The 15,273-nt window shown below is 33.3% G+C and overlaps 1 protein-coding gene across 1 annotated transcript; it reads right to left on the bottom strand.

The window, feature by feature from the left end:
• Positions 1-3,067: 3,067 nt before the first annotated feature.
• On the bottom strand, positions 3,068-3,799 carry LOC116000048. The gene has a single exon (XM_031240052.1). It carries the CDS (start codon positions 3,714-3,716, stop codon positions 3,387-3,389), a length of 330 nt encoding a protein of 109 aa, XP_031095912.1. The 5' UTR covers positions 3,717-3,799; the 3' UTR covers positions 3,068-3,386.
• Positions 3,800-15,273: the final 11,474 nt, after the last annotated feature.

The raw sequence follows: 15,273 nt of genomic DNA on the forward strand, positions 1-15,273 counted from the left end.
GCATGTCAATTTTTGTAATATATTGGGCCATGTTTGTCCCTTTGCTAGCTGCCGACAATTTAATCTCCGGCGACTTCTTTGAAGTAATACAGTGACACGTTACATCGTTGCATTATACGTTTTACACGTGATGGCTGATGAGTACGTGATGACTGCTACAATTCCTGGGATTATACTAGTATTTCACTCCACTCCTGCAATAGATAGTAACATATATTTAATAATTATATTATTTATAAAATTTATATTGTGTAAAATAAATAAATAAATTATTAAAATATTATATGATATTTGATATTTGAACCATTTTCTATTATAATAAAGTATATATGGTATCTCAGTATTAAATTTTTTTTCATGATGAATTTGTTTTAAGATTAATAATAAAAAAAAAATTAAAAAAAAAAAGAGAAAAGAACACAAACCATCATTTGTCAAACTCCAAAAATATCATGGACGATGAACTTTTCTCTCATTTCTAATCTCTATTGATTTGCACACTTCTTTTAGCCGTGTGTTTTCTTCCTTGAGATTGTCTAACTTCTTAATAAAACTAGTGAAGTTTTTGAGTTCTTTATTCTTACATCAGCAATTTTTACTTTAACAGCCCGTTGGTTCACAGGAAAATATTTAAAGGAAATTAAATTCAAATTCAATGGAAAACAAATTACCAGGAAAATAGATTTCATTATTCGGTTGGTGTAAAAGAAATTACTGAGAATATGAATTCCATTATTTGGTTGGGTTTGGGAGGATAAGGAATTATGAATATAAAGATCAATATGCTCTTAACAAGAATAGTGATAATAAATTATATACATGTGTAATTAATAAATTTTGATGAGGGTAAAATAGTCCAATTGTTTAATACTTTCTTTCCAAATCCTTTGGAAAACAAAATACCAATCTATAGCTAAGAATTTGTTTTTCTTCACTTTTGGGAAGTCAAGTTCCAATGAAAAACATTTTCCATCTAACCAAACAACATAAAAATACATTTTCCTCCACTTTAAAAAAAAATCTTTTCCATCGAAAAGATTTTCCATTCAACCAAACACCCCCTAATTACTTCATGTTTCTTTTGAATTTCATTAAATTTGCTCAATATTGCTAAGAATGTATTATATGGAAGAAAAAGTATTAGCCCAATTGTAATTAGATGAGGTAGAAGTTACCTCTTCATCTTGATCATTGGCCATGAGGCACTCAAGAGTTGATCTCCTCAATCCAGTTGATCTCTTTACTATGTTCAATATATCTATTTTTTTCCGAATCTTTTAATGAGTCTTGAAGAATCTTCCGAATATTCATCTTCAATTTCTATAAGTAGGCATATGTGGGTTTCTTATTGAGTCAAAAATAAGCTAGTTAGATTTGGACAAGTCACTACTGTGTAAGCTCTCTCCCGATAATTATTTGATCACTAGTGTCTTCCTTCTTTCTATTTTGTCATCTTTTCTTTTGTTAGATCTATCTAACTTATTTCGCTCATCTTTTCTTTCTTGTATTTCTTCTTACAAAGTAAAGACATTCAACTTTTAAATCTCGTGGTTTATGCAATTATAACAAAAAGTTCATAAGTATCTTTTGTTTCTTATGATTTTTTTACCTTTGAGTTGGAAGATGGTTTGTCTCCATTGGAGAAATAGAATTCTTTTTCGGTCCAACATGTGCCAAATAAAAGAATACCGAATAAATGTACTACGTAATTAATATTTTGTATCTTAAAAAAAAAAAACGTAATTAATATTTTGACGATTAATTTTGTAGCAATTTCACATAAATTATAGCAACACAACCAATTAATGATTACTAAGTCACATATCATAGCCATACCATATCTAGCACAAGGCCATATTGCTTAACCACAATCGAATCATCAAGGCCCATCTCGGAGGTAGACAATGTTATAAATCTCGTACCCCTGACGGGTTGGCACTGGACGAGGCCGGATGGGAATGACCTGATCAAATAAGCTATCAGAAGAATTCTTTCTTTGAGATAACTGTCTTATTGCTGATGAAATATTGGGCTGGAGTCTTGACATGATGTTTTAATGTTCCAAAGCTAGTTGATGGCAAGGATGTTATGTTAACACATTACACATATAACAGTACAGATATATTAAATTTCTTTTTTAGAGAGTATATCATGTACACAACTAGTTAACCTGAAAGACGTGATTGAGTGAACGGAACTTATTTATCTTTATTAATCAAATAATATCAAGAATTCGATCTTGACTTTAGGTATGAAACAATCAGCTAGAGATTAATCACTGTGTTGCGCTAGGACCTACATAATTAATCATAACGGGTTATCTCGTGTAAAAAAATTTCTTGATAGTGTGAGTATCTAATAAGTCTATCTGTCTTTCCCGGTAGTAACATAGCATGTGACGCCGTAACATGAAAGGGCAGTGCTGTCATTTTCAGTCTGATTATCATTTATCATGTGACTTCTTCATCTCTGTTTGCCCTAATTCCTTGTCAGCACTACTCACAGTCTCGAATTGAATTTACCAGTCAGTACTAGCAGCTTTAATGCTGCAGATTAACTACAACCTAGAATACTATACACTCGCCCTTGGATTTCTTTCTATTTTTTGTTGTTGCATTAGAATCCAACCAACATTACGTAGATTCCGCTGTTTCAATGGACAAAGTAATTATGCAGAATTAATGAATTTGTGAATGTGTTAGGTCTAATTCCCTTTATTAGAATTCAGCACTTACTAATTAATCCACGAGTTATAACTAGTAACAAAGATTCAATTTTATTTTGTTATAGACTATCCATCACATTGTTTGAAACGCATGTTAGACTTGATCCTAAGCCATTTATCCACCTCCACTCAACATGATGTTTGGTTTAGTGGACGGTAGAATTATTGGGCAAAGTTCAGTGAAGGGTTCAACAGCACTAAGTGGTTGAACGACAATCTGAGGGGACTAGTTAAACATCTAACTCTAGTCTCTTGAAAATGTGACGGACATCTAACTCTAGTCTCTTGAAAATGTGACAGTACACAAACATCAGGTTATAACTTTTAACATAATAATAAATGTTTGATCTAATAATAATGTAGTCGTATTTCATGAGATTGAAGAAAATTTTACAGGAATTCCGGCCTCAACTGGAATATACATGATAGGTGCTAAAGGAAAGATTAAAATCTTTGTGATACTATATGATTGATGACTACTAGTTGAATCTTGGGAATGAGTACTCAACTACCCACCCATTGCATTTCTTGAAAGCTAAACGGCAGAAATTAAAACACCCACCCCCAACCCCCAAGAACGAACGAAAGAAAGAATCTTTTTGTTGCTTTTTTCTGTTTTTCTGAGACTTTTTCGGGATTCTGAGAAGAGGGACAAGGCTACCTACGACAGAGGATTTTGGGTGCCGGAGTTGTTGGAAGACCCGTAAAAATCAATCAACTTCTGCAAAACCAAGACTTGGGTTCTGAGAAGAACGATGTAGTCGGCGGTTTCTTGGAACAGCTGGTCGCCTTTAATCTCTTCATCATCGTGGGAGGGAATGAGTTGCTTCAGAGCCTCCAGCTTGTCGGAAACCGAATCTCCGGTGCCGGAGAGGGGCCGTTGGGTCTTGTGATGGTGGAGCTCGCAGCTTCTCCTCCGAGACCCGGATCTTCTCCCGCTCTTTCTCATCGGCAGGCCGCCGGAGGGTGGCGTCGACGACGGTGACCCCATTTTCCGATTTGGCAGGTGGCTGAGAATTTGGAAGGGAGGAGAGGAGACAGCGGCGTTAAATTTGAGGGCCGGTGTGAATCTGTAACGGGGAACGACGAGTCACGCCTTACGGACACCGGGTTTAAGTAAAGGAGACTCCGAGAATTGCCACTTGTTTCTTCCCAAATTACAAATATGCCATTATATACCTTGTTGGGCAGAGACCAATAAAAGACCAAGTGAAAACCCCTGAAGAGCCAAATTCAGCACCTGCCTATCGAAAATGTGACAAAAATTTGAAATAAAGTTATACATTTTGACATAATGGTAAATGTTTAATGGTGAAAAATAATTTATATTGAGTTGTTATTTTTATTAGGTAATAAATGGGAAGAAATATGGGATAGACAAAGAAACAAACAGTGTAGCCTGTAGTTCTCGTTATTTTTGAGAAATCCAAAAATGCTCCCCACAAAATTAATGGTCCAGATCATCTTGGTCCTTTACATCTCTCCATACAATAATGAAGTTTGGCCGCCCCAGTTGGGGGGGACAATGCCCCTAGATATTTGAGATGGGAGATTATGGATTCAGGGGCAATCTCGTAACTTCATCCGCTAAACGACACCCCGTTTCGTAAACCACTTTAAAAAGGTTTATAGCGGGAAGATGGACAGGCCTGAGAAAGCCTACCCAATCTGCAATGCCACGTGTTTACAGTTTGGTACTTGCAGTAGAATTACCAAAATACACACACGCCGTAACAACTAATTACGGACCCACTATTTAATACGGTAATAAGGTGTATCTATTTTCTTTTGTTTTGGTCTCTCTCAATTATAGCCACATTTTTCACATTTAAAAAAAATATTAAAGACGAAAAATGTAAAAAGAAGAGTAATAGGGATGCAAGCAAAGAAATAGGAGCCCAGACTTAGAGCATCTCCAGCATGATTTCTGAAGAGTTTTGTCATATTATAAAGACAGATGAGTGAGAGAAAAATGAGTTTTTACGCATTTCGTGCAAACAAAACGCAACTATTTTACATTCGAGCCCCACATGTTCAGTCGAAAAATCACTCCTGGAAAAACACATTTCCTTTCCTCTCTTCAACACATTAGCTTTGCTTCTTCAAAAATCACTATTGTGGTTGCCCTTAGTTCAATTATTCAAAGTAAGGATAATTTTGAAAATTTTACTCCAGAGACAAGGTAATAAAGACTTATTGTATAGAGAGTGTACAAATAGTTCATCTAATGTATCAAAGAAAAAAAAAAAAAAAAGGGAAGGGTGAAATTGAGAGAAGCGGAGTGGGTGTATAGTACATCCGTAAAAGGGTGAAAGTGAAAGTGGTATGGGGGCCAGCAAAGCATCATGTATCTAGGTCCGATAAGAGAAGTTTTATATATGGAACGGGATATATTCATATATTACATACGCTGTGATGCCTGTGAATAGTATAGTGTAGGGTAGCATTCAGAGAAACAATCACATGGGAAAGCACATGCACCAACGAGCCCAGCCTGCATAACACACCCAACCCAATTCTATCCTCCACTAATATGCTTACATGCAATATATATATATGGTATAGCTTTTCATGGGGTTGTGCGGTTATAGCTTTTTCATGAGTTGTGCAGTTATGCATCTTAAGCATTAAAATAACGAATCTTAAGTACACAACTCACACGCCTTAAACACACAAACAAAACACCTTAAAAACACAATCCACACACCTAAAATTTTAACATGGCGCACCTTAAGTACACAAATCACGCACCTTAAGCACACAAATAAAGCACTTAAGAACATAAATTAAAACACTCACCTAAAGTTTTAAAATGGCGCACATAAAGTTTCAACAACTGACGCACCTTAAGCATACAAATCACGCACATTAAGAAGGAAAACCACGCAACTAAAACTTTAGTTGACGCACCTTAAGCACACAAACACCGCATCTTAAGAAGGCAAACCTTGCACCTAAGCAACCGCACAGTACAATCGCATCGGAGAAAGTCAACCGCACGATAACCCACATATATATATATATGTGTGTGTGCGCGCGCGCCAATAATCAAATGAGTCCACTTGTTCCCATTAGTTCGTGTGGGCAAGTCATATCCGATCCATTGATCATTGTATTATGAATGGCTAGGATTTTAAGAGTTTTTTTTTCTTTTTATTCAGGGGTTGTTTGGTAATTTAGGTGTACATTTAAAAATTATTTAATATTATTTTAAGATAGTGTGCATGAATTTAAGGATAGATTGTGATGGTAACATAGACTTTATTGATATATGGTTGTTTTGCGATACTCTCCTTTCTGTTGGCGTCTTCATCATCGTTTTTTAGAGTGTTTCTTTGGCGTACCATTGTTCTAATGCATGGTTGCTCAATTGCACACGTAAATCCTTCCGTAATTCGCAAGTTCACAGGTTAGGTTTGGTTTGCATTTGAAAACATCATATATATTTATGTGTGTAGAGAAGAGATATTGCATGTGACCAATGCCGGTGAGACAACGCAGCAGCATCAAATGTACCGCATGTTCTGCACATTCCCTGCATCCTACTCATCTCCCCCCACCACCCACCTTTTCTCTCTTTCTCTTTCTCTCTCTCTCTCTCTCTCTCATTTCCTTCTTCAATTCCATCATCTTAATTTCCAACTTCCAACTTGCCACCCATGTATTCCACGTACTTATACTTCACTCATAAATTTAGTTATTTATAAAGCATTTAATATTATGTCTAACGGTTGGGTTAATTCTTATTTAGTCTATTGACTTCATCATCATTCCATCATCATCCCATAAATTATAAATACTATATCCTACTAAGCAACGATTATACCATCAAGTCCAAGCTAGTAATAATTGGGCATGGGTCCAATTTCAAAAGACCACCAAAATTGCATTAAAATTGCAATGTGTCTATATATGTTTCAAAATTTAAGATTTACATTTGATTGATACAATTAGATCTTTTAATTAAGATGGAGGTAATTTTCCAATCTTAATCCACTTTTCTTTTGATAATATTAAGCGTGTTTAGACAATCTAAAAGCGAGAATTTCGCATAATGAATCTAGTTCCATACACACACAAATGATACAATTATGTATAGCTTGTACTGTAAACTTTTTTAAATGATATAAAACTTACTATTTCACCATATATCATGTTTCAGGTTGATCCAATTCCACACATAGTTTAACTATAATTGTTTACAAAAAATATATTCCATATATGATAAAGTAATACAAGATATAACGTGATAACATTATAAATATTATTGTAAACACTTGTAAATTTTTTCAAAAAAAAAAAGTTTATTTGCAGTCTGCAAATTGCAAATGTTCACATTCTTTTATAATTAATTTAGTAGTGCAAGCAGATCTATAGAGACAACTATATTATATAATTTGGTGCTTTCGATTTGATTCAATGGTGATTGCAGCTTCGACGAAATTGATAAAGAATTTGGGAGGAGATGAATGGGGATAGTGTGTTGTGTTGTCGTGTAGTGCAACGTGTAAGTATTGCACGTTATGCCAATTGGATTAAATTAATAAATTATTATTAAAACTGTAATCTTAAATTGTCGACAAAGTTGTCATTCCAACTCAATCCTCCCATACAAATGTAGCCTTTCTCCAACGACTATATATTAAATATTAAAGGTAGTCAAGCAATTTGTGATCAGATTGACACCTCTATGACTCTCCTTAAGAGAATGTAACAAGATCGAACTCCGGTAATAAGGTTCTGACTCTTTTGTCTACGATACATAAAGAAAGTATATAACATATACTATCTTATAATAGCCATATTACATATTGACTCCAACGTTCTCCCCTATCCACATACCTATTCTTGTGTTCAATATAAATAATTTTCTCATTCCCACATTCACGGGATTACTTATTGGGAGCAAAAATTTCCTATCTTTGTTTTCATTCCTCAAAATTTTTCTACATTCATGTTAAGATAGGAAATTAACTTCCAGATACTTTGTCGGGTTGGGGAGTCATGGTGGGCGTTTGGAATTGGAGATTCAACCTTCATTCTTTATAATAAATTTTATACTATATAATTTTAAATTAATTTATGAAATGTATCATTATCTTTCAAATTAATTGACATCACTCCAACTTAATTAAATAAAATCATATTAAATAATATAAAGATTTCGGTGGAGTATAATTTGTGTTTGACTAATCCGGCTCCAATATCCATTATCCATTCCCCTCCAAATTTTTTAATCCATGTTTCTCTTTTCCATGTCATGCCAAATTAGACTTGCTATTCTTACAACTACAATACTAATCTTCTTTTTTTTTTCCTTAAAATTAATATCGGGAAATTAGAATTAATTTATTATTTCATCATACCATCCATATATACCTAACCATAAATGAATAGCTCAAACATGAACCAATGAAATTAAAGCCAACTGTTCATTGAAAATAATTATGTCAATCGAAACCTAAATTTCCAATAATTCATGGCAAAAATTGAATCCTCGCTACAATGTTAGAAACAAGTCTTAAATGATACTTCTCATCAACTAGATACAATGATAATTTTGTAATCCAAACATGAATCCAAGCTTTTTGAGCTCATTTTGGGATTTTATTTGCGCACCATTTGTGTGTATATGAGAGCTCATTAAAAATATATAGTTTTAGTTTTGTATTGATCAGAGAAACAGACACTCCTTATAGTGCCAAAACAAATTATATTAAAGCAATTATATATATATGTTCCACATGGGAAATGGGCGATTTTTCTGAATGAAGCTGAGATAAGGTTTGATGGCATGCCCATTATCTTGGATTATATTGTCTTCTCATTTTCTTTGCTAGCTGCCCGGCTTGCTTTTGAGCTTTTGTCTTTCACATTATCAAGGAAGGAAAAATATATTAATCAAATAATGAAGTAATACTGTTCAGCAGTACGTACAAGACAACAAAATCATGAAATTAAAGGCCATCCATGATATGATCTATATCTAATATCTATCCAACCAACTTACTCCGTATTAAACAGTCCACTTGACAGTCTATATATCACATGAAAATTAAATAACTCTAATGTCAAAAGTATTAACTAGATGATTGTGTTGTTTAAAAGAGCAATTGAAAGCCAAAGACTTTGTGGTTAAGCGGCACCCGGTGTACAGGGAGTGAGTTCGAGTCGCAGTGGAGGCATTTGTTGACTCTTTTGACTCTTTGTGCTAAGTAGGTTGAGAAAGTAGCGAAGTGGCATTTGTTGACTCTTTTGACTCTTTGTGCTCAGTAGGTTGAGAAAGTAGCGAAGTTATTCAGGTACAGTCCTACTATTTTATGCAGTTGACGCATTTTGTACCTGCAGTTTTACAGACACATAAAATGTTAACTGCAGGTACATAATATGTTAATCATAGACACATAACATGTTAACCAACATCTTATGCGTCTGTAGTTAAACATATTTTGTACATGCAGTTAACAATTTATGTGTATGTAGTTATCATGTTCTGTGCTTGTAATTATCATGTTATGCGCCTTCGATTTGTTTACTAGTACAAAAATTGTTAAACTGCAGGTACAAAATGTGTTAATTGACTCAGATACATAATTTTTGGACTATGGACTCTGATCCATTGTATAACAATTGCATTTTATAGGTCCTCGCCGGGCATTAAAAAAAAAAAAAAAACCGTATCTAAATATAACATATATTTTCATACCTAAATTTTAAATTGAATAAACTAATGTCAAATAATTTGAAATAAGATTCACAAGTTTTTAACAATTTTACATAAACAATAATAATATGGAAAAAAATCTAGATGTTTTCCTAAATGTAAAATAATCAATAACTGCTTCAGCATCCATAATAAATAATTATAGTTTATAAAAATGAATATACAATTTAAAATCAAATAAGTTTACAGTACAAACAATAACATTGTGATCATAATAAAACAAAATTTAAAAACTGGGGCAGAGCTAAAAATCTTTTTGATTGGGCCAAAAAATCAAAACACTTCAAAATGCGATAAAAATATTCATAACAAAATATAAAACATACTTAATTAGATAAAATGATTCGAATAAAAAACACATTATAAATCACACATCTTCCAATTCTTTATTGATATAATATTTATAAATACTTTTTCTTTTAACTAGATCAATTTCAAGTTTTTATAGAGTAATCTGAATACGTTGATAGATAATAGTAACTTCTAGATTAAATTAATTAGATGATTAATAAAAAGTATGCCATCTTTTTTTTTTTAATAACTGAATCACAAAATATATTTCATATAAATTAATTAATCAAGTTAAATAATTTTTATAATTCATAACTCATTATAAAATCTTACAAAATAACACATGTTATAAATATAAGTATTAAATTACTCAATTATAAATAGATTTCAAAATTATAAATAAATCCCACAAATTAGAACTATATTTTCTAGTACAAAAGAACTATATTTTCTAGAATGTAGGAGAAATTTTATTTAGATGTGTAATCATCATGCCTCAACCACTTGACCTTTAAAACAGTAACCATGTGGCGTATCAACTTTTAAACTACTTTAGCTTCAATTGAAATGTGTGTATGTGTATGTGTGTGTGTATAGTTGATTCAATCTATTGATTAACGGGGACATCAAACTCCATTTGTATTAGGGATTTATGAGGATATATTTGTAATTTTCAATATGTTCTCTATTTATCCATAAAAATTAAATACTCATAGAGCTTAACGTCTCAAATAATCGAGCTGAGTGACTAAATGTACCACTCCTTTAATAATTAAAGTACCAAGTTTGTAAAAATAAAAATAAAAAGATAGATTAAATTTATAACACATGAACCATTAATAAACGAAAAGTGTAATTTTCTTTAAAATTAAACTACCCTCCCCCATACAAAGCCACAGAGTATATTGAATTAAAAACTACTCGAAAGATATCCATCATTGCAACACGACTAATTTTGAGAGAGATAGGAAGTCACATGCAAGTTGTTATATGGATTCTTGTCCTAGATCAACTTGCATATCTGTGTATGTTGGGCAGCTAAAAGACGGTTTATATGTAGAAGGAATGGTTATGATGATAAACCAAAGAGGATGCGAAGAGGTAGCGGGAGTAGAAACATATGAGACAATTTTTATACCATGGACCAAGATCCATTTTGTCAATCTGTATACCATTGATTAGGGTTCACAGTGTATTGTAGATCTTGACGCGTGTGTATGTGTTTTATATTGTGAGTTTTTATGTCTCATTTTTATTCCTTAAAAGTATAAATTTTGTACCTGAAACAAATTAGTAGTTGCGTCTTATGTTATGAATTTCAGTGTCTTGTGTTCTGAAATTCTATGCTTATGAACACAAATTTTGTACTTAAATCAGATTTGAAAAATAAGTAAATAAATAAGATATGTATCTTATGAGTATGAATTCTATACCTCGTTGTTGGTGCATGTGTATGTGTTTTATGTTGTGAGTTTTTGTGTCTTGTGTTAGGAAATTCTGTATCTTAAAAGTATGAATTTTGTACCGGAAACAAATTAGTAGTTATGTCTTATGTTATAAATTTATATGTTTGTAGTTAACATGATATATGTCTTCAATTTACTTATATACACATAAATTGTTAATTACAGATATAGAATATGTTAATTAGAACTTATTTTGAATCAAGATTCATAATGTAATGTAGACTCCGATCTATAGTATAATTTGCGAAGATGATCGAGAAGGTATAACTGATCATGTGCATGCGAGAATGAGCTTTATTCCTTTTGTTTTTCGGTCGGCAGGCCTTAAAGAGCCTTCTTTGTATTGGGCCCAATGGGAACATGGGTATGCACTCACCTTTTTTGGGTCGACCCGTATGACCCACTTGTTTTGTCTATCGTCAACCTTGGGCCCCACCCCGTTGTAATCTCATTGGTTTCTTGGTTTTGCACTTTTGCCTAATGCTATCGTGTTTTGTTTTTACAGGATATGATATATCATCATTATATTCTTCTGCCCATCGCCTCCCGTCCCGTTTCAATTCTGTGAAATCATGTTTTAAACAAATTATGGGGGCGTTGGTAAATATCTGTTAGTTAATTGAGTTAATGAGTTTAACTAGTTGATAACATTCGACCAACCCATTAACCAGTCAAAAACCTTATTATATACGTAGTGCTTCATATATACATGAACCATGCAAACAATCGATTGCCTAGTCAAATTTCAATTTCGTTGTACGTCCTCACAAAGTTAAGCACAATACACAATTTGTGTCCTTTCTCCCTAGCTATTCCCGAGGACATTCCAAAACCTAGCTTATGTTGTACTACACAAGCCAATGAGTTGTCGTTTTAGTTTTTAGTTAGTCACAAAAGTGATTATTGTTGTCATACTTAAATATATTAGGGATCAATGCTACAACTTTCACGAGTGATATTTTTGATCATCTAAATGATAAAAATAGACACTTTTATAACTAATTAATTAAGATCTAAAATTGCAACTTATTATAATTGAGTACTAAACTTGTACATGACTTATAATTTAAGAATGAAAAATGAAATTATCCTTTTTCATCAATGTTAAGTATTTGATTTATGCTTTATTTTTTTTTTTAGTCAATAGAACTCAAAGCTTTATTTTTATACTTCACTATTCATTCTAGTATCCCACTTTGGGTTATCCTTGGTAGTAATTTCAAAATATTGATGAAAAAATAAAATCAATTGTCCTTGGTAATCATTATATTCAATTAAATTTTATAATTTTATAATAAATTTGAAAATTTTGTAAAATTTTATTTAATTTTACCTTTTGACTCAAAAAAAAAAAAGAACTTATTTGATATGACCCAACCCTTAATTTGAAGCATCATATTGAAATGTTAGAGAATAAGATATAATCGTCAAAAAAAAAAAATTATTTGATATGGCCCACCCTTAATTTGAAGCATCATATTGAAATGTTAGAGAATAAGATATAATAACAAAACCATCAACTAAAGTTTTCCTAGAGTTTTTTTTGCCACATGGGGAGGGAAGGAAAAAAAAAAAAGAAAAAAAGTGGGGGATGGTGTTTCGCGGGAGGGGGGGGAGAGAGAGAGAAAGAAAGAAAAAAAAAAAAGAAGAGGTATTTACGTGCCTAGATGGCGCATGTCGTGCATGCACCAACTGGGCACGCCTAGTGCGCTCAACGCCCACAAGGCAACTGCTTTTTACCTTTTCTTTCTCTATGCGAGTCTCACAAAAACTCCTCTTTAAAAATCACTCTTGTGACAAAAAGATTGGAATCGCCTACTCTAGGCGCCCCCACACGCTGACCTGACAATTGGTGAAGACTCACACAAGGGCCCCCTAATTTTGAGAGGTTGCTCTCGCACTGCCACTAGTGAAATTCGATCCTTGGTCTCTTGTGACAAATTTAACATATGCAACCAGTTGAGCTGTCATGCCAATGTGGGCAATCTAAAAAACTACTCGTGGTACGGTGATACTCTAAGTTTATAATGTTACGAGTTCAAATAGTTAATCAATTGGATTAAAATTTTAGTCGTGAGCTTGACCAAAATACATTACCACCAAATTTATTTATAGACAACTTTTACTTGTCACCTCTAACACTAATTTAATTTTAATATTAGAAAGTATTTACAAGAAGTAGTTGCCTGGTGCGCGTTGAGTGCATTAGGCATACCCAGTTGGTGCATGAACTGCAAGCGCCATCTGGGCAGGTAAATACCTCTGGTGCGAGTCCCACAAAAACTCTATTGAGAACTCCTTAAAAACCACTCTTGTGACAAAAAGATTGGAATCGCCTACACGGCGACGCGACAGTTGGTGAAGAGATAAGCTATGATGACTCAACTAACTAACAAAGCTAGACTTTTGCTCACTGTGGACAAGGAGCCCCTGATTTTGAAAGGTTGCTCCCACACCGCCACTGGTGAAACTTGTGACAAATTTAACATCTGCGAACAGTTGAGTTGTTATGCCCATGTGGGCAACCTAAAAAACTACTTTTGGTACGGTAATGCTCTAAGTTTATAATGTTACGAGTTCAAATAGTTAATCAATTGGATTAAAATTTTAGTCACGAGTTTGACCAAAATATACATTACCACCAAATTTATTTATAGACAACTTTTACTTGTCACCTCTAACACTAAGTTAATTTTAATATTAGAAAGTATTTAAAAGAATCAGTTGCCTGGTGCGCATTGAGTGCACTAGGCGTGCCCAATTGGTGCATGCATGGCACGTGTCATCTAGGCAGGTAAATACCTTTGGTGCGAGTCCCACAAAAACTTTATTGAGAATTCTTTAAAAACCACTCTTGTGACAAAAAGATTGGAATCGCCTACTCTAGGCACCCCCACACGCCGGCCAGACGATTGGTGAAGAGATGAACTATGGTGACTCAACTGACCAACAAAGCTAGACTTTTGCTCACTGCGCACAGAGAACCCGCTGATTTTGAGAGGTTGCTCACGCACTATTATGTGTGAAACTCGATCATTGATCTCTTATGACAAATTTCACATCTGCGGCCAGTTAAACTGCATGTGTACATGTGGGCAACATAAAAAACTACTTTTGGTACGGTGATGCTCTAAGTTTATAATGTTACGAGTTCAAATAATTAATCGATTGAATTAAAATTTTAGTCTGTGAGTTTGACCAAAATACATTACCACCGAATTTATATATAGATAACTTTTACATGTCACCTCTAACACTAATTTAATTTCAATATTAGAAAGTATTTACAAGGAAGAAATGATTTTCTTTTTTTTTACTCCAACAAGCCTGGGTTCACAGAGTGTTGATAAGAATCCAGTCAGCGAACATAGGATTCCAAAACAATTGGTGTGAATCAGAACAAGAGTTGGTACAACACTTTTGTAGAACACAACAAAAGCTTCTACTTTCTGATCAAACAACCAACTGATTGTACGTAGGGGAAAATATTCAGAATCCATCTTCTATATTTTAACTACCCACTACCCACTTTACCATATCCGATGTATGTATTCACCAAAGCTTTTATATATTTTATATATGTTCTTTTTTATAACCAAGCTTACCGCCTTTACCAAATTATATTTTGGACTATCCTGGACCTTATGAACTCCTATATGCTTTTTTACTTAAATCCTTGAATTATTATGAGCACATATGTGATGAAGAAGTCTTTGATTGTTTGTTTGCTTATTTATGGTATAGTGCTACGTAATTTTGAATCAAGTTCTACAACATGTAATTTCAAATTTTACTCCCTCACTTTTACTCTATTGGAATCGAAATAGTAATTGGAATCAAATACTTGGTAATGATAATATTTTTAAGTAGGAGAAGTCTCTTTGTTTGGTAATAAACTATGTTGAACGAAAACTCTGCTGATGTCGCATTTTCACATTTTGGAAATGTTTCGTACCCGAAACTCAAGGAAACTCGATTCGAAAACATTTTTGGATCATTTCTTAATTTGCCAAAAGTTTCTAGACCATTTCTTAATTTATCAAAAGTTTCCGGGCCATTTCTTGATT

The sequence above is a fragment of the Ipomoea triloba genome, chromosome 12 (genome assembly GCF_003576645.1).
Source record: "Ipomoea triloba cultivar NCNSP0323 chromosome 12, ASM357664v1".
In the NCBI taxonomy this organism is placed as follows: Eukaryota; Viridiplantae; Streptophyta; class Magnoliopsida; order Solanales; family Convolvulaceae; genus Ipomoea; species Ipomoea triloba.